Genomic DNA, 16451 nt, shown 5'->3' with positions numbered 1-16451 from the left:
GCCTCGCGGGCGGGCCGGCGGGGGTGGCTAGCGAGAAGCCGCAGCTACCCCGTAAGCAGCTTCGCTTCCAGGCGCAACCGCCGGGGTTTGCTTTCGCTGCGCTCCGGGGCGGGCTCCGTGCACCGGAGTTGGGGGGGAAGCGGTTGGCTGCGGGAGGGAGGCCGGCGACGCCGGGAGGGAGGCGCGGGGATCAGGGAGCGGGCCTGGAGCTGGTAGTGGGAGGAAGGCCAGCTTCGCAGAGCCCGGGCTGGAGCGGGAGGAGAGGTGAGGTGAGGCGGGAGCCGGGGTTCCACCGGCCGGGGCCCGAGGCCGCTGCGGCCGAGGCCGGGTCTCCGGGCCAGGGAGGCCGGGTCTGCGGCGAGCTGCCGCCGCTGGTTCCCGGGCTGCGCCCGATCTGGTGGATGGGGCCGGGTGGGGCGCTCCTGGAAGAGGTCCCCTGGAAGCCCGGTCCCCGGTGCCCGAACTTACCGGGAGGGTGGGTGCGTCCTCTCCGGGGCGGACGAGCCGGGGCGGGGTCGGAGGTGAACCGAAGTTCACCAGTTTCCCTCTTCAGAGCTGGCCCCGGTCGTGGTGAACCCGTTTCCTTGTATTTGTGTTTGATGCTCCAGTGGCTTACGCGTTACCCCTTTGTTAATCGTGTTCCTCGCAAAGAGGAGAGGGGAACGTGGGGGTGCACCGGGAATTGGGCGTCTTTTTTGGGGGGGGTAGAGAGGGGTGTACAGGGTCTTAAACTCAAAGATAGGCTCGGTGTTGACATTGTGTGCACACCGCGTTCATCCCTGGGTGCGTGGTGTGCGCAGCGTGGTCATCCAGGGTGTTTAATCCCCAGTGCATCCCGTGGTGTACAATTGCTACGATATTGGTGGTAGAGGGAGTCTCACCTGGCACATCCAACTCTTCTTTGGGTTTATCCGAAGCTTGTTTGTGGGCACTCCCTGAGTTCCACTTTGGGTCAGAGACATTGTTAGTTTTTGTTTTTGTTTTCTTTTTCTTGTAGGTAGATTGGCCCTTCTGAGAGCCGAGACTATTTTCCTGTGTGTGTGTGTGGGGGGGGGGGGCGAATTTTACTTTCTGGGAAGAGTTACAGAAATCACGTTTCTGTTTTTTTTCCTTGAGATGTTATGATGGTTATAATTGAACCACAGCACCAACGCTTCCTTGATGGAGACTAGCGTTACTAAATATTCAGATGATTATATACCTTAGAAAAATGTCCTAAAAATTACTAGGCCGATGTTTGGATGTTGACCTAACCCTTGATATTGGCTGGTAAAGAATCAACTTATTTTCTGTGCTTGATGTCTGTTTAGTCTTTGGCCTTACCAAGATAGTGTAGTAAGTCTGTGTATACCATACTAGCCTTGAAAAGAGGTGTGATACATCAAGAAAATTGGTCAGGAATCAAGAATTGGCTAGGTAGGTTAATACTTGTAATTACCTGTTAGTAAACAGTTTTAGTTCATATAGTAAGTACTTAAGATGTCAAAAAATGGGAGTTTCAGTGTAATTTATTTAGAATACTGTTGTCATGATAATTAAGAGGTTAACTATATGCTTGCATTTATGTTTCAGCGACTATATTTACTATGTGTTTTCATGTTTTTGGTAGTACTAGAGATCATTTTCATGGTAATTTCATATCTTCAAAGCCTGATCAAGTTTTGTGTCAAAATGTCCTTTACAAGTAATTCAGAGACATTTTAGGCAGATGCTAAGTCTATTTCTTATGTTACTTTTGTGGAAGAAGAATGTAGGCTGTGTTCCCAGGCTTGGGTTTGTTATTGCCAGGATATTCTCCTTTCTCTCCAGTGCTCTTTAAGCAAAAACAAAACAAAAAGCCCCTTTTGAGTTATACTTTCTCAATCACCATCTGGTTTCCTACATCCCTTCATGCTGGGATGTAGATTTCATGGCACTTTACAAGGATTGGTGACTACTTTCTCCTGTAGAAGATGATACTAGAAACCTTTCTTCCTTCTCTCCCTTCTTCTTTCCTTCCTCCTGTTTCTCCATCCCTCTTCCTTCCTCTTCTTCTTTTCCTCTTTTTTCTTCATCCCTTTCAATACATTTTTATGGCCAAAATCCTATTCAAGTCAGTGTTCTCACTTCTGCTCCAATTTGTTAATTAAAGTATCAATCTAGAAAGTCTTATGTTTTAAAGAATGTAGATAGCCTAGAATTGAAAGTCTGCGAAGAGCTACAAAACCAATCTCAGTCTAAAGAACTTTGTGGCATGATTTGGGGTCTAGTTCTAGCCATCTCTGTCTCCCCACTCCTTCCCAAGAAGGGTTCTGTGCACCTTGATTTCTTCAGAGGTAAAATAAAGTTACAAGACTTTCTGTATGCACTTTCCAGGATTATTGCAAAAATAAAATAAGCTGTATAAAGGATTTTGAGGGAGAAAACATTTTATGAGTCTGATATCTTCTCTGTAAAGGGCAGATTAGATTACAAAATGCAACCTCCATCTTAACTGGAGTTACAATTAATTCTTCTTAAAGTATAAATCTGTGGGTCAAGAAATAAACCTTAGTGATTTTCTGATAGGATAATTTACCGTTTCCAACTAAATTTTTTTTAGTTATTTAGGGAAACAAAATCTTTGAAGATCTTTATTTTAATTTAGTTTTTGAAGTTAGATTTAAAGGGGAGAAAAGCCCAAGATCATGTGCCCAGGAGAAAAAAGATAATACAGGACAGTTTATTGAGTTGAATACTAGTTACAGGAATGCCTTGAGCTATTTGTTGAAGTAAGAGAGAAATGTCATTAAAGAGCTTGGCCCAGTTGCTCACTCCTGTCATCTTAGCTTCTTGGGAAGGGAGATATGGAAGACTAGTTTGAAGACAGTCCAGGCAAAAACTGGGGTCCCTACCTTGAAAGATAACAACCAAAAGAGAGAAAGGTATTATGGTTCATGTGAGTCCCTGAATTCAAATCTAACTGCTAAAAAAGGTGACTCTTCTTTTAGATGTATAAAAGGGAAGAGTTGAACAAGGCTGAAGAATTTATATGCTTGTATAAAACCAGTTTTTTCCTGTAACTTTAAAAAGTTATGCTTTTTAAAATGTATGTCTAATTCACATTTATGCCTTACCTGTGATTTTTTTTAAAATTAGCTTAAGATGTTAAATAATTGACTAGTAATTAAAGTTGGCTACAAAACCATAGTTAGGTGTTGAGACACTCTTCCTTTTGAGGTAGCCCTCATTTGGATATGGCCTTACCATATTATTTATTCTGTTTTTTTTAGATAAGAATTTCTACACAGATCTTCCATGTAGTGGCTTGTTGTTTGGAATCCTTTTTGGTTTCTGAGGAAGTTAGATGTTTTGTTTCTTTTTTTTTTTCCAGACTCATGAAATGGCCACAGATGATAATTCTTCCCCAGCCCTGGACTCTGCTAATGATTTGCCTCGGTCTCCTACTAGTCCCTCTCGTCTCACACACTTTAAACCTTTGACTCCTGATCAGGATGAACCACCTTTTAAGTCAGCATATAGTTCTTTTGTAAATCTTTTTCGATTTAACAAAGGTAAGACTAATTCTTAAAGATCAGAAAACTTACAGTTTTTATTCCTTGGGATTTCCTGATTTAACTTTCCTGCTGTGTCTTTGCAAGAAAGTGAAATATTAACAATAAGTTGCCAGGTCTTTCTGTATAAGAAGGAAAAGCTAGATTTTTTTTTTACTATAATCTCATTATTTGTGTGAATTGAAGCTAAAATATTAAAAGGAGGTTCCTTTTTAAAGAGAAAGTAGGTTTTTTTTTTGTTTTTCATTATGTGCTTCAACTTTAAATTCACATAATGGACTTAGTTTTTTTGAATGTTAAAGGGTAAAAGATTTTATTCAAAAGAACAAAATTAAAAGGAACAATACATGAAAGTAAAGGTTTACACTTTTTGAAAATGGGAAAATTTTAGTAGGTCTCTTGTGACTTACATCCATTCATGTATACGTGATACCAAATGAAACAATACTAATGAATTTTCCTTAAAAAAATACGTTTTTGTTAGCTAGAGGTAGTTCTGAGTAGCTTGGTTTATAGGTATCTAAGCTACTCAGAAGGCTGAGATCTGAGAAGCCAGCAGGAATGTCTTGAGAGACTCTATTTCCAATGAACTACCAAAAAGCCAGTACTAATCTTTGTCAGATTAAAGTGTGATACTATTAGATGAAAAGATGTATTATATTGGCAGTAGTAGGGTTTGAACTCCAGGACTCACACTTTCTAGATGGATGCTTTACTACTTGAACCATTTCACCAGCCCTTTTGATTTTGTTATTTTTCAAGTACGGTCTCACATTTTTTTGTTTGGGTCAGCCTGCACTGTGATCTTCCTACTCAATCCCTCCCATGTAGCTAGGAAGAGAAGCGATTTCCTCCATGCCTACTTTGCTCTTCTATTGAGATGGAGGTTTGGATAACTTTTTTGCTTGGGCTGGCCACAAACTGCAACCTTTCCTATTTCTGCTTCCTAAATAGGTCGTAGCAAGCCCAGTATCTTGAATTCAAACCCTAATCCTGGCACCAAAAAAAAAAAAAAAAAAAAGCTTTCTTAAGCAATAATTAGGAAATGCTTAGAAAGTCCTTGTTATTTGGGGGCAGTGTGAATAGTGTAAGGGATCTTTCACATAAGCAGATTTAAAAAATACCCCAGGCTTGCTGAGCATTGGTGGTTCACACTTCTAATTGTAGCTACTCAGGAGGCTGAGATCTGTGCATCGTGATTCAAAACCAGTCTGGGCAGGAAAGTTCATGAGACCCTTATCTCCAGTTAATCAGCACAAAGCTAGAAGTAGAGCTAGGCCTCAAAGTGTAGTGTACTAGCCTTGAGCAAAAAGCTCAAGGACCACACCCAGGCTGTGATTTCCACCCCATGATTGGTGCTACATGTGTGTGAACACCTGCAAGCGCACGCACCCCCCCTTGTCCCCCACAAAAGTCCAAATGACAAAACCCAGGCTTTGTGTGGAGCTGATGTTTTTTCTCCTTTATATGTTCAAATTTAACCCAAAACACAAATTGTGTAGTTACTTATTAGTAATTGTTTGCCATTGTTTCAGTTTGTTTTTAAAACTTAGAGTAGACCCCTGGTGTTTTCAGATTATGGTGTCTAAGAGTCTTAAGAGTCTACTACCATTAAGGAAAGATTTCAAAAGCTCAGAATGCATAGAGTACAGTTCTGTATGGTGGGGGCTTGATTTATTTTTCTAGATAGACTTGCTGCCTTGTTACTTAATTGGGTATATTCACTTTTATCTTGCTTTTGGGGGACACCATTGCTTTTTGGGAGATACAGTTTTACAAAATTAAGGGCTAGAAAATACTCAGCAGATCACAAACAATTTAAACACAGGACTGGCTGAACTTCTCTGAATCAACTCACCCACATAATATAGGCATGGAAATTTACATTAAAAATTCAATTTATTAATTTGTTTGACTGTGCTGGTCAGAACTGCCTGTAGCAAATTGATGAATTAAGGTGGGCTCACTATACATACATAGTCTAAAAATTTTCTCCGCCACCTCTTCTTTGCTCAACTCTGAGTCTTAATTTTGCAAATAACACCAGCCTTTTCCTTGCTGCAGAGAGAGGAGAAGGGGGCCAAGGAGAGCAGCAGTCTCCAAGTGGAAGTTGGTCCAGCCCTCAACTCCCTTCCAGGGCACAGTCTGTGAGGTCACCTGTACCTTACAAAAAGCAGCTGAATGAGGAACTTCAGCATCGCTCATCAGTATTAGGTAAAACATAGTGTTTTATTTCACTTAGGTATTTACGTAGTTTCTCACATTGTTTTTTGCATTTAACTTTTTGTTTATTGAAATAGTCAAGTACTCTTCAGAATAAATAAAATTTTTACCCTAGGTAGTGGAAAAATTGACACTTAAAATTTTTTTAAAACATGTCATTAAACTTTGCTAGGCAAGACACAGATCTCTTGATTGTTTGTTCATTAATTACTTGCTTGGGTTTCAGCAGAAAACAGTTTGCAGCATCCCCAGGAGAATTCAGGTTAGTTTCAACTTTGTGAATGAATTCTGCATCTGTTCTTGGGATGCTAGTGAAATGTGGTGTGCATGCCTCTGGCTGCAGAACTCTTGTCAACTCCATTAGTGGGCTGCATTTGCTCTTGGCCTCTGTCCTTGTTGGGGTGCAAACTGTCAATGTGGCTGAATAAGCTGAGCTCCCTTTGTCTGCTTGTGCTCTCCATCTTGGTCTACTAATAATCATCTCATTCATTTTCATGCTCTTCTCATGAGTGTGGGCTGGGGATCAATGTCTGAGTTCAGAGGCTAGATGAAGTTTTATTTCGGTTAGATTGTTATACTCTGTGTAGAATGGTTTACTCAGCTCAAGATGATAGAAAGACAGTGAAAGAGTAACAGAAGGGAAAGGAAAATCAGGGGAAAGGAGAATCAGGTGTTTCTGAACTCCAGCTCCTGTCTGGTCTGGCCAATCTTTCCTATGAGGGCCTTCAGGGAAATACAGGTATAAAAAATGGTGATTGGCAGAAGGGTATTTTATTACTTGTTGAGACTTGGTGTACTGGAAGAAAAGGAGAAACCAAGCAAAAGAGGAATTTTGCTAAAGGACTGGGGCAGTGCATGTGCCAGTTGGCTAAAAGAGCAGCGAGATGGGTAGATGGATGTGGAGAGTGTGAGGGAGACAGAAGGAGACAGGAAGGAGGAGGAGGAGGAAAATAGGAAGGGACGGGGGGTGAGGGTGACAGAACGAGAGTGAGAGAGAGAGAACCAGAAGAGAGAGTGAACTCTCCTTTTAGTCCAGTTTAACCCCACTGTAACCTTTAACCTCAGCAGACTCTGTTCAGCTCTTAAACCTAATTCATGGTCAATACTAAGTTTTGTTTAGGAAGCTCTTTGAGCTGAATTAAGAATTATTATTTTTTTTTAACAGAATTTCACCTACTGCTTTGACTTTTCTGAGTTTTGAGTTAGTTTTTCAAATACTATCATGCTTTCCTTTGTTCTACAGAGGGAAGAAGAGGGGGCCAAAGAGAGCACCATCTCTTTCTTTCGCATAGAATTTCTTCAAATGTTAACATGGAGGAGTCAGACTAGAATCTAATCTTTTAATGGTTGTAAGGTGGCATCTTGCCAAACTCTGTCTTCGGTGCTTTGCTCTAGTTGAATTTAAGTATTTCCTGGATGAGCTTGGAGTCTCCGCCTGCCGTTCCCCCATTCCTTTCTATCTATCCTGTCCACTTGATTCTGCTTTGGAAGCATTTGAGCCTCATAAGCTTGTATCTTTTCCCACTAAAGACTGATTGGGAGCTTTCTAACCTTAGGAAAGTTTTCTAGTATCCATTTAGCTTTCTTACCCATTTTGAAGGAGAAGTAGCTAACCAAGGTTATTTGTCTCCGGGAAGAAACTAGACCAGATTTGTTTCATATCTACTGTATTTTCATTCTTGGATGGATTTTATTCTTGATTGCAAGGAAGGATCTTGTTCATCCTTTTCCAGTGGATGATTCTTTTAAGACTTTTCTCTGTTCCTCAGTATTAAAAGTAAGGGGCTTCACAATTCATTATCACCTGCAAAAGGGAGTACTGCTTTTTTGAGTCTTGGCTATATCTGTTTATTTTTTGTAAATCATAGAGAGTTGCTTTATTATTTGAGACTGAAGAAACATTGAATCATTCTAATACTTAAATATGACTAACAAAATATCTAGTCTATATGCTGAAATTAAGATACAACTATAGAAAGGTAAAAGTTTTCCAAGTTTTCTAAAATAGGTACAGTTTAGAGGTAGTAATTATTTGAGTAAATATGATTCTTGATAAACTTGGGAATAGGTATTAACCTTTCATTTTTTTTTTTTTTTGTAATTCTTTCTTTCCCACTCTTCCAAAACAAAGCCACTTAATACAAGTCTTGGAAATGGTGAGTTGAGGCAGATTCAGGATGGGATATTTTCTATTTTATAGTATTATGTGCAGGGATACCTCTGAGACTCTCCAGTAGATGCCTAAAGTCACAGATAGTATCAAGCTCTAGTTTATAATACCTTTGATAAAGTTTAATTTGTGCATTAGGCACAGTAAAAGATTATCAATAACCAATAGCAAGAATAAGTAACTACAACAATATAACAAAAGTTATCTGAATATAGTCTTTCTCTTGGAAGAATCAAAACAAATGCTAATATTTTTGTTCTGCAGTTGATGAGGGTGTTGAAAGTTTGGAAAGCAAAACTGCAGATAAGTAGGGGCTACTTACCTGTACCACAGGTTATGTGGAGCCGGGAATAGATAGAAATTTGAAGTGTAATTTTGGTCTCTTTAGATAAAAATTATTATTTCCTTACTTTTAAGGAAATAATAGGTAGCAGTTTGGTTGGCATATCCCACTTAAGCCACAAAACTGGAATTTGAGCTTTTAAAAAATATTGATAGTTTTAGTTTTTTATTGCTATTTCAGGCATAACAGACCCCTTTCAGTTTGGAGCAGCACGGTTGAGGAGGTGAAAAGAGCTGTAGGAATAGTTTTAGCACTCCTCTGGTTAACTTGGTTGAGATCAAAGGGTATAATAAATCATTAATGAATTTGGCCCTCGAAGTGATGCTTCCACCCTAGGCCTCAAAACCATCAATCATCTCAGACAGTTCTTGTCTTAAGTATCCCTTACTTGTTTGTGAAAAAGTGCTTTAAATGATAATAAGAAGCACTTTCAATAACCTCTTAGCATTTTATTCTCAATCCCTTTCACTGTCTGGGAGAACATCAGTAAGGCTAGCAATAAGGACACTATCACGTATGTACAATGTTTTATAAAGACACTAGAACTGTTAATAAGATTGGTTTTAAAAATTCGGCTAGATACAAGAAGGAAACCGGAACCTACCTTTGGAGGTCATGATCCTCGTACAGCTGTTCAGCTTCGAAGCCTCAGCACAGTATTAAAACGTCTCAAGGAAATCATGGAGGGGAAAAGCCAGGTAGGCACTGTTTGTCTAGAGGCTTTGGGAGATTCCTTATTAAGCTCTTTGGGGGCTACTCACTGAAAATGGCTTAATGACTCTTGAAGGAAAGTTTATTGCCCATTGGCTGGGAATATGTCCTTCAATTTTTTTTCCTTCAAGGTTGTCATTTTTGCCTTTTGTGTTTCATTTGTTCCTTAGAATTAGCTCATTATTTTCTGTAAAAGAAACCTAAGATTTCATTTGCCATTGTAACTTTGCCATAGATAGTCACTGTTTTGAAAATTTCTTCACATATTTTGTTGTTATAGGATAGTGACCTGAAGCAATACTGGATGCCAGATAGCCAATGTAAAGAGTGCTATGACTGCAGTGAAAAATTTACAACCTTTAGGCGCAGACACCACTGCCGTCTCTGTGGGCAGATTTTCTGCAGTCGTTGCTGTAACCAAGAAATCCCTGGGAAATTTATGGGCTATACAGGTAATGTATTTTACTGACAGTATTACAGTTTTTATGGATTGTGATCATAAAATCAGTATAATGTAGGACCAGTGTTAATCCAGTTTTTATTTTGAGTTTTATACATAAGAAGGGAAGCTGCATGCACTTGTGGCTCACGCCTGTAATCCTAGCCACTCAGGAAACTGAGATCTGAAGATCCTGCTTCCAGGCCAGCCCAGGCAGGAAAGTTTGTGAGACTCTTATTTGCAATTAACCACCAGAAAACCAGAAGTGGCGCTGTGACTCAAAAGTGGTAAAGCGCTAGCCTTGAGCTGAAGAGCTGAGCGACAGAGCCCAGGCCCAGAGTTCAGGCCCCACGACTGGACCCCCCCCCCCCCAAAAAAAAAAAGTATACTAGTATCATAAGATACTATCAAAAATTATAGGAGCATTAGACATTATTAGACAAGGTAGATAGAACATTAATTTTTATTACTATTAAGAGTTTGTTTACAAAGATCTTTTACTCATTCTTTCATAAGGAAGATAAAATATTCTTAAAAATTTAAGTTATTATTAAGATAGATAAAGGTAAACAGTGTTGTGTGGTTTCAAATAATGATTTAAGAACGCAAAGTTGGTAGAAATTACCTAAGTGAACTTTTTCTTGAAAGGCAGGATCTTGCTATTTAGCCTAGTATATGGAACTCTTTGTAGCCCATGCTGGCCTCAAACTTGGCAATGCTCCTACCACAACCCTCCTGAGTGCTGGGAATATAGGCATGTATCACCATAGTTTATAAAAATTTTTTAAAAATAATTTTTAAATTTTATTTTTTTCTGGTTCTGTACTTAAAACCTAGGTTATGCATGCTAGGCAAATACTGTACCACTGATACATATCTCCAACTCCCTCCCCGCAGAACACTATTAATATCCCTTTCATGTTGTTTTTATTATTGTACAGATCTTTTGCCCTTACTTTTTTCTTTCTTTTTTAATCTAAATTGTTAAAAAGTTTAGAATCCCTTTAGAATCCCATTATCTTTGACCCAGATTATAACTTTAGGTTTTTTGTTTTTGTTTTTGTTTTTTTTTTGGTCAGTCATGGGGCCTGAACTCTGGGTCTGGGCACTGTCCCTCAGCTCTTGAGCTCAAGGCTAGCACTCTACCACTTGAGCACTTGAGCCACAGCATCACTTCTGGTGCTTTCTGCTTATGGTGCTGAGGAATTGAACCCAGGGCCTCATGCATGCTAGGCAAGCACTCTACCACTGAGCCAGCTTCCCAGCCCACTTTTTAACCTTTAGTTTTCCCCATATGTTGCATTGCCTTTTCATACTCTATAGTCAGTGTTCTTTTTAAAATGCTAATTTAATCATATGATGGTATTACCCTGCTTAATAATTTTTTTTTTTTTTTTTGGTGCTGATCCTGAGGCTTGAACTCAGGGCCTGGGCACTGTCCCTGAACTTTCATGCTCAAGGATAGTGTTTTACTACTTGAGCCAAAGCTCTACTTATGGCTTTTTGGTAATTAATCAGAGATAAGAGTTTCATAGAGTTTTCTGCCACTGGCTTTGAATCTCAGTCTTCAGATCTCAGCCTCCTGAGTTGCTAGGATTTTAGGCATGAGCCTGGCTCCAAGTATGATTTATTGTGGAAAAAAGTAGAAAAAAAGCTACTAATATCTTAAGAGTTCTGTTTTACTGCTTGAGCTACAATATTTAATCTAGAATTTGCTTATAGGGCCCATGCGAGTAAATTTGGCTTCATCTAATTTTATCCTCTTGGAGTACAACCCATATCCTCTTGGTCTTACTTTGTACTTTTTTTTTTTAAAGGATCTGCTAGAACTTAATAATAAAGGCAGGGAAGGGCTTAAAACAACAGCAGTTTGTTGTGTCATATTTCTGGAGGCCAAATATCTGAAAGGAGTTGGCAGAGTTGATTCCTTTTGAAGACTGTGCTGGAAAATTCATCCCACACTTCTGTCCTGGCTTTTGGTGGTTGCTGGCAAGGCTCATTGTTCTATGGCTTGTAGACAGATCCGCTACTATAACTCTATGTTTCTATTTCGCATTTTCCTCTCTTTGTGTTTGTGTTTCAGTTTGAAATTATTGGTTTGCTTTTCAACATTTCACTGAGACTGTATGGTGTAAGGGTTTTGTATAATTTATTTGTTTTCTTGAGATGCTGGGCCTTTTGCTTGGTACAAATGTTTTAGCAACTGTGCCACATCTCCAGCTAAGTTTTACAGTTGCTGACCTTGGAATTTGAGTCTCTGAGATTGTCATTTTCTTTCCTTTGTGTACTGTAGTTAGGAGCAGCAAGCTAATTATATAATTGATAAACAAAAAGATTGTAAGATATTAAGTATATGTTTGCCCTGAACCTCATTTCTTCTAAGTATTTGATTTGGAGTACATAGGGTTTATTTCTTCACAACACCATAACTTAGTAATATTGTCCCCACTACTGGAATTCACCATTAGTGCTTTTACATCTAATCAAATGAGAAAACCAATTCCAGAAACCTGTGAGCCAATGCAGAAACCCTAAGGTTATATTACATTAAAACTTTTCTTAGTACCAAGATCTCTACTAGTCAGGATTCTTCAAAGAAACAACTAATAGGGTCCACAGTGTGTGAGTGTATATGTAAGTGTGTATGGAGAGAGAGATCGAGAGGAGATTTCACCGGTACTTTTTTTTCTTTTTGCTAGTCGTGAAGCTTGAACTCAGGGCCTTGGCACTGTCCTTGAGCCCTTTCACTCAGGGCTAGTGCTCTACCACTTCCAGTTTTTGAGTGGTTAATTGGAGATAAGAGTCCAATGGAGACTTTTCTGCCAAGGCTGCCATTGAACTGTGATCCTCAAATAGCCTTTTGAGTAGCTAGGATTACATGTGTGAGCCACTGCCTATCTGTTCACCTGTATTTTAAGGATCTGGCTGGCAAGTCTGAAATTCTCAGGTAATTTGGATACTTTGATGAATTTGCCATAGTAAAACTATAGTAGTCAAACTATTACAAACTCACTTCTTTAAAATGCCTTGTTTGTTAGTTTTTGTTTGAAAATATTTCCCTGATATTAGTTTCTTATTAACTCAAAGATTTAAATATTTTGTTAAGTAATATATTACTACTACCTTTTAATTATTATTTTTTCTTTTTTTTCCTAGGGGACCTTCGAGCTTGTACATATTGTAGAAAAATAGCTTTAAGTTATGCACATTCTACAGATAGTAACTCCATTGGGGAAGACCTGAATGCTCTTTCTGATTCTGCTTGTTCTGTCTCTGTACTTGATCCAAATGAGCCCCGAACACCTGTTGGCAGTAGAAAAGCCAGCCGGAACATATTCTTAGAGGATGATTTAGCCTGGCAAAGGTACTCTTACTTGGATATAATTTTACTTAAATTGGAAAAGAACTAATAGTGACTTTTGAGTGTTTGGGGCTAACATTTTTTTTGAATTGGTTCCTGAAAATTCACATTTACTCCTTTTTTTTAAACAAATATTTATGGATAGTAATGATACTAATTAATTAGAATGTTACATTCTTGAGAGGAAACTTTAGCTTTCTTATTGTTCTGTTGTTGACATCAAAACAAGTGCTTTTGGGAGTGTCTGGTATTGATAAAACTTGATTACGGGCTGGGAAGGTGGCTCGTGGTAGAGTGCTTGCCTTGCATGCATGAGGCCTTGGGTTCGATTCCTCAGTACCACATAAGCAGAAAAAGCCAGAAATGGTGCTATGGCTCGAGTGGTAGAGCACTAGCCTTGAGCTGAAGAGCTGAGGGACAGTGCCCAGGCCCAGAGTTCAGGCCCTATGACCGGCCAAAACAAACAACAACAAAAAAAACTTGATTAGATAATGGAAGTCATTGAGATTAGTAATTCCTAAAGTAGTCTTCTTTGAGAAGGCTACTGCCTGTAATATGTGTATTCATATTTCCAAATCAAATTGCATTATTTTCCTTCCAAAGGGATATTTTATGTCTTTCTATATATGTAAATACTTTTCTGTAGTGGATGGTAATGGAAGGTGCTACTAACTTTTTCATGGAAGTTACTTAAAATTGTTTAATTAGAATCCTTGGTTCATCAATTTCTGGTTGTTTTACTTAATTTAGCTAAGTAATTTTCTTAAGCATAATACCAAATCTGGCCATGTCAAAGAGCTTAGACTTTTCTAATGAGATATTTTCTCAGTTATCTCTTCAAAAAGTGAGGAATTAGTATATTATATAACCACACAGAAGTAAAAAATAATTACAACTATATTCAACAAGTATAAATCTCAACATACCATAGAATAGAAAAGAAAGCGCCTAGTCAAATGTCAGTTAAGAATCCTTTTACATAAAGTTCAGAAATATAAAATGAATATCTTCTTTTGCAGAGAAAGATAATGATGAACATGAAATTTGCAATAGTGGTTTTATTGAGAATAGAAAGAGAAGTAGGACTAGACAGAACACAATTACTACAAAAAAAAATCACTGATCAAGCCAGGAGCCAGTGGCTCAAGCATGTAATCCTGATTACTCTGGAGGCTGAGATCTGAGGATCGCAGTTCAAAGCCAGCTGGGCAGGAAAGTCCTTGAGACTCTTATCTCCAACTAGCCACTAAAAAACTGGAAGTGGAGTTGGGGCTAAATGTAGTAGAGCCCTAGCCTTAAGCAAAATTGCTTAAGGACTGTGCCCAGGCCACAAATGACAAAAAGAAAAAGAAATTCATTGGTCAGGTACTTTTTTTTTTTTTTTTGCTTATGTGGTGCTGAGGAATCAAACCCAGGGCCTCAGGCATGCAAGGAGCTACCTCCCCAGTCTGTGGTCAGGTACTTTTTAAAGTTGCTTGATAGATCTGTTGATGTTTATATCATGATTCTTTTTTTCTTTTGTGGTGGTCCTGGGGCTTGAGGGCCTGATAACTGTCCATTGTTCCAGAGTTTGTTTGTTTGTTTGTTTGTTGGTTGGTTGGTCTTGGGGCTTAAACTCAGGCTTGGACTCTGTACTCAAGGCTAGTGCTCTACCACTTGAGCCTCAATACCATTTTCTGACTTACTCTGAGTGGTTTATTGTAGATGAGAGTCTCCTGGAGTTTCCTGCCTGGGCTAGCTTTGAACTGTTATACTCAGATCTCAGCCTCCTGAGTAGCGAGGATTATAGGTGTGAGCCACCAGTGCCTGGCTTCCTGAGCTTTTTTGCTTAAGGCTAATATTTTCCTGCTTTAGCCACAGCTCTACTTCTGGACTTGTGGTAATTAATTGGAGGAAAGACTCTCACAGACTTTCTTGCCTGGGCTGGCTTTGAACTGTTGTACTCAGATCTCTGCCTCCTGAGTAGCTAGGGTTACAGATGTGAGCCCCTGGTTTAGGCTTATTATGATTCTTGTACTAGATAGATAGATAGATACTTAACTTAAAGAACTGGTTCTGTGTTTTATTAAACAATACAAAATACGAATTCTTCAGATTTTGCTTGTTTTAGTTAAGCCATTCGTAGTTGCAAATGGTCCATTTGCGAACCCAGCATTGGCAAGTGTGATTTAATAAAATAAATCAAGTATGAGAACTTGAGAGATGTAAGATACCTGAGAGATCTAAGAGAGAGGTCAGAAGTAGAATAATAGTTCAAGGCTCTGCACTAATTGTTTAGTATTCTTTTTTAGTCTTCTTTTATTAGTTACCATATCTCTAGTAGGCACTTTTATTTTTTTATTGGAGTGCTTGGGCTCAGAAAGATAACTAATGAACCCCAGATCATATAGAAGGGCAGCCTACACTTGGACCTAGTGTTGTGGTGCTGGTGTTCAAATGTGTTGTGGTAACTGATATTAATATTTTGAAACTCATAGGTCTCCCTTGAATCAATTCTATCTTGTATGTGTGATATTGGAAGGATTTTTATAAATTACCTATTAGACTAATTTTTTTACTTAATCCACATTTCATACACTTTAATCCTTTACCATTTTTTTTTTGGCATATGATATACTTAGAGAAAAACCATGCCCAGTTTCTACCTTAATTAAAGGAAGAAAAAAAATGCCCAGATTCTCACTATGACAGGGAAATCATTTATGGCTTTTAAATGTTAAACAGCTGGGTGCTGGTAGTTCACTCTTATAAAGCCTGTAAGTCTACTTGTTTAAGAGGCTAAGATCTGAAGATTTGAAAATCAGGGGTCAAAGCAAGTCTCCAGTTAGCTAGCAAAAAAAGTTGGACTGGAGGCAAAGCCTGGTGGAATGCCAGATGTGATTGAGAGAGCCTACTAAGCGTGTGAGACCCAAAGTTTTAAGTTTTACTGGCACAGAAAAAAATAATGCTAAAGAACATCACTGAAATTAGATTTGCCCTCTGTTGTCCCAAATTACCTCAGTATTTTCTTATTTTCCTTTTAGTTTGATTCATCCAGACACCTCAAATACTGCTCTCTCCACAAGACTTGTTTCTGTTCAAGAGGATGCGGGAAAATCTCCTGCTCGAAACAGGTGAATTGTCAAATAAAAATCATGCATCTTGTGTCTGATTTTGTTTGTTTTCTTAATAGTGAGAACAAACATAATAAAAATGAGATTGCTTGTCATACAATTTCTTAGGTAGAAGCTAGAGTAAGCCATCATTTCCTTTTCACTGAGCTCTTTTCATTTTTATTCTCTCACTTAAAAAGTTTTGTATCTTGTAATTTTTGTTTTGAAAAATGTCCAACTTGCAAAATAGTTATAATAATAGGAAAATAAATGTTAATGTATTCTTCATTGAGATTTTACTGATTTACATTTTGCCTGTTTTATTACTTTTTATATAATATACAATTTTTGTCAACCATTTGAAAATCAGTAGTGGATACCATTATTTTGTTTGTGTTTTTAGTTAATAGTTTGTAGTTTTAGGTTTACTTTGGCTTTTCTCAATGATACGCATTTGTTTCTTGAATGCCTTGGTAACTTACTTTTAAGTGCTATTCTGAATAGTATTCCATTTTTTAGATGCAACATGGTTTATTCATCTGTTGAAGGGCATCTTGGTTGCTTCTAAGTTTCAGCAAT

The 16451-nt window shown here is 38.5% G+C and overlaps 1 protein-coding gene across 10 annotated transcripts in view; it reads left to right on the top strand.

Moving 5' to 3' along the window:
• The first annotated feature begins 23 nt into the window (after positions 1-23).
• Positions 24-16451, top strand: part of Pikfyve (phosphoinositide kinase, FYVE-type zinc finger containing) — an 83443-nt gene continuing 67015 nt past the window's right edge. For 4 of the 10 annotated variants that reach the window (XM_070018395.1, XM_070018380.1, XM_070018386.1 and 1 more), the window contains exons 1-8: positions 189-264; positions 3353-3533; positions 5598-5747; positions 5983-6018; positions 8849-8967; positions 9261-9432; positions 12576-12783; positions 15804-15893. In XM_070018395.1, coding sequence (XP_069874496.1) covers positions 3362-3533; positions 5598-5747; positions 5983-6018; positions 8849-8967; positions 9261-9432; positions 12576-12783; positions 15804-15893 — 947 coding nt within the window. In that variant the 5' untranslated portion in view covers positions 189-264; positions 3353-3361. Of the gene's footprint in view, positions 52-188; positions 270-1313; positions 1417-3352; positions 3534-5597; positions 5748-5982; positions 6019-8848; positions 8968-9260; positions 9433-12575; positions 12784-15803; positions 15894-16451 lie in introns of those variants that run through there. The other 6 variants (XM_070018390.1, XM_070018375.1, XM_070018363.1 and 3 more) reach the window with 5 other exon arrangements.

The sequence above is a fragment of the Dipodomys merriami genome, unplaced genomic scaffold (genome assembly GCF_024711535.1).
Source record: "Dipodomys merriami isolate MVZ:Mamm:240054 unplaced genomic scaffold, mDipMer1.0.p SCAF_1, whole genome shotgun sequence".
NCBI lineage: Eukaryota > Metazoa > Chordata > Mammalia > Rodentia > Heteromyidae > Dipodomys > Dipodomys merriami.
Note: the sequence above shows the minus strand (reverse complement) of the source record. Positions and strands in the feature narration are given on the sequence as shown.